General features: G+C 33.8%; 1 protein-coding gene across 1 annotated transcript; it reads left to right on the top strand.

Annotated features, from left to right (window-relative positions):
• Window positions 1–2,134: 2,134 nt before the first annotated feature.
• On the top strand, window positions 2,135–3,073 carry LOC110284251 (olfactory receptor 2B11-like). The gene has a single exon (XM_085832679.1). The coding sequence runs from the start codon at window positions 2,135–2,137 to the stop codon at window positions 3,071–3,073; it is 939 nt and encodes a 312-aa protein (XP_085688805.1).
• Window positions 3,074–3,665: the final 592 nt, after the last annotated feature.

Here is a 3,665-nt window from a genome sequence, read left to right as displayed (position 1 = left end):
GCAGTGGATATGGGGAAAATGGGAAGTGTGTGTGTGTGTGTGTATGTGTGTGTGTGTGTGCGCGCGCGCGTGCGCATGCGTAAATGGGAGGATTGGAGGAAAAGGAATTTATATATCTTAAAAAGCAGAAATAAGATTCTCTTATTATTTGGGAAAAAGTGCGAAAATATTTCAAAGGTGAGAAAACCTTGTTAGCATGCCTTTCATAAAAAACCATTAATTTCTTGAGGGATTGGACAGGTGGATCAGCAGTTAATAATATTGACTGCTCCTATAGAGGAACTGGATTCTATTCCCAGCATTCACATGGGGGCACACAATCATCATTAATCTCAGTTCTATGTATCCTTTGCCATTTTTGGCCTCTGTGAGTATCAGACACACATGTGGTACACAGGCATATATTGGAACCAAACATCCAAATCAGAAAGATAAGGTTTAAAAATTAAGCTAAAAATAAGTTGTTGAATTATTACTTTTCTAGCATATAGAATTCTTTGTTTTCTGTTTTTTATTTATGCATCTTATGTAGGATAATGTGTAATCAGAGGACATGATTCATATCTTAGTCTGAGTGGGTCTCATGAAAGCTCACAAAATGGCCCTGGGTTTTCAATAAACCAAAGACTGAGATCTGCTTCTAACTGCAAGAAAATAATATGCAATGAAGACGCTGATTGTGTTGAGAAGTAACTCAGATTTGGGCAATGGAATGTTATCTTAACATAACATTTAAATATTCATTTTATTTCAGAGATGAGTTTGTATGAAACACTCATAAATAAAATGTGTACATAAACCTTTATAACCTTCAAAGTACTGTTTTATTCTTCTTCTTGATCTTATTGTTTTGGCATTTACTGCAGCTATAAAGTACTGGCATACATCCAGTAAGTACAAAATTACTGGGATTTGAAGGTCACAATGTCTGAATTACGATATATGTTGACAAAAAATACTTGGACATAAAATATACTTATAATATCAGTGTGAATGACAAAAAAACAATATGTCTCTGTGTGTTGGCCCAATTTTTATAGTAAAAGAAAGCATTGAACTTAGTTGACAAATAAATACATCTAGAAGATGAATAAGTTAATAATAATTTATCACAAATTATTGAATGTCAAAGCTTCCCCTAAATAGAAATACAATAAAGCACATATATGACACAAAAGAACAACACTATAATTGAGGCTAAACTCATTTGCCTTATAATAGGGGATTTTTTAATAACTGTACAAATATGAAGAAATCTGTCAACAGTGTTTTTACTACTTGTTTAATTTCAAGTATATAAAGGAGGATTGTGTATATCTCAAATGTATCCATTGCAAATGGAGAAGATTTGATAATTAGTCCCAGAATGTAGAAATGGACCAGCCAACTTACAATATTAAGATCTCAGAGCTCTTTCTTCCAACTTCTCTGACTGATTCCTGGAAATATTTCTATGATATTTCAGTAATGCCTTCATCACTGCTTTTAAAGTATTTCCTAAATGTTATGCCACATGTACAGTCAGATAACTCGAAATTACTTTCAAGTTTGAATCAGAAGTAGAAACTAAATCCTCATTTATCACATTATTTTGTGAGCATGGAGGAATATATATGTATAAGAATAGGTATGCATACATGTTTCTATTGTGTGGGTGTGTTGTACATATAAAATCCAGAGTCCATGCCAAGTTTTTTCAATATTTGATTTCTACTTTATGTTTGGAGACTGTGACACTCTCTAAAAATGTAGCTCATCAACTCAGCTACACTAACTCATCAGCAGTCTCCAGAAAAACAAAACAGAACAAAAACAAAACAAAACAAAACAAAACAAAACAAAAAAACAGTTTTCTCTTAATTAGAACTGAGATTATAGAATTACAGATTACAAACTATAGCTTCCCTTGCCAATATTTTTACCTAATTACTGATAGTAAAATCCAGGTCCTCTGTCTTTGGCACAAAGCTCTATATGGATTTATGTGTCTCCTAACCATCTCTTCATGACATTTCGAAATTGGAATGCAACCCTGGTTTCTATAGCTATAGACAATGAATCATGAGGCTTTGCTATACTTATAACACCAACTTTCTTGATACTTCTTTACTATAGGTGAATTAGACTGCAAGGAATGGCATTGATCAATAAAAGTCACCCAGAAGAGTTTATTCTGCTGGGTTTTGCAGACCGTCCTTGGCTAGAACTTCCTCTCTTTATTATTCTTCTGGTAACATACCCCACAGCCATGACTGGAAACATTGCCATTATTCTCGTGTCTATATTAGACCCCTGTCTACATAGCCCCATGTATTTCTTCCTCACCAACCTCTCCTTTCTGGACATGTGCTACACCACAAGCATTGTACCTCAGATGTTAATTAATCTTTGGGGCGCTACAAAGACCATCAGCTACATGAAGTGTGTAGTCCAGCTTTATTTCTTCCACACAATGGGGTGTACAGAGTCTGTCCTCCTGGCTCTTATGTCCTTTGACCGATATGTGGCCATCTGCAAACCACTGCACTACACCCTCATAATGAATCAGCGCAACTGTGTCCTGTTAGTGTCCTCTGTGTGGCTGACTGGAATTTTCTATGCTGTCTCAGAGGTCACTGTCACACTGCAATTGCCTCTTTGTGGCCACAATAAAATGGATCACTTAATGTGTGAGATTCCAATTCTAATAAAAATTGCTTGTGGTGAAAAAGAGACTAATGAGCTTGCTCTCTCAATCGTATGCAGTTTTCTTTTAGCTGTTCCTCTGTGTTTAATTCTTGCCTCCTATGCTAGTATTGGACATGCTGTCTTTAAAATCAAATCAATAGAAGGAAGAAAAAAGGCCTTTGGGACATGTTCCTCTCATCTCATTGTAGTTCTCTTGTTCTATGGTCCAGCCATTAGTATGTATCTTCAGCCTCCCTCCTCTATTACAAAAGACCAACCCAAGTTCATGGCTCTCTTCTATGGAGTAGTAACTCCTACACTGAACCCTTTCATCTATACCCTGAGAAATAAGGATGTAAAGGGGGCATTAGGTAACCTATTCAGGAACATTTTTATATCAAAGTAAATTCAAGTAGACATTATTTAAAATAGTTAACAAATTATAGGCTTTTCCTGTAATTCATTACCTGTACAAAACTCACTTTTCTTTTTTTAATATATGTTCTTATAAAAATATGTTGTTATTTGTGTTTTTCCTAATTATGCTAGGCAATGGTTGATCTTGGATAGTATTAAAAAATATGGATGCTCTGCTTAGAAAAAAATGTAATACTCCATGATGTTAGTACATTTACCAATACTTACTTTATTAAGTGCTATAACAATCGTTTAGTTTATAATACAATTATGTTGTTTCAAGCTAATTGTCATGAAAATTACATAGTAAACGTTCATCCATTTTTTTTAAAAAAATGTGACTTGTGAAATAAATCCTTACATTTAAAAAAATAAAAATAAAAAATATCCTTATGTTTTTCCAATTCTTGTGAGAAGGGTGATTATACACTGTTAAGTAGGAACTGCTTTTTGTAAACTCTTCTGTTGGTTTATAGATTTATTTATGTGGATTTTTTTTAACTGCCCTCTTAATTTTTCTTAAACATAAACATGCATTATTCTATATGAGAAATTGAGGAACTTATCATTAAATACCAAAA

Source organism: Mus caroli, unplaced genomic scaffold (assembly GCF_978045245.1).
Source record: "Mus caroli unplaced genomic scaffold, Mus_caroli_1 scaffold_18, whole genome shotgun sequence".
In the NCBI taxonomy this organism is placed as follows: domain Eukaryota; kingdom Metazoa; phylum Chordata; class Mammalia; order Rodentia; family Muridae; genus Mus; species Mus caroli.
Note: the sequence above shows the minus strand (reverse complement) of the source record. Positions and strands in the feature narration are given on the sequence as shown.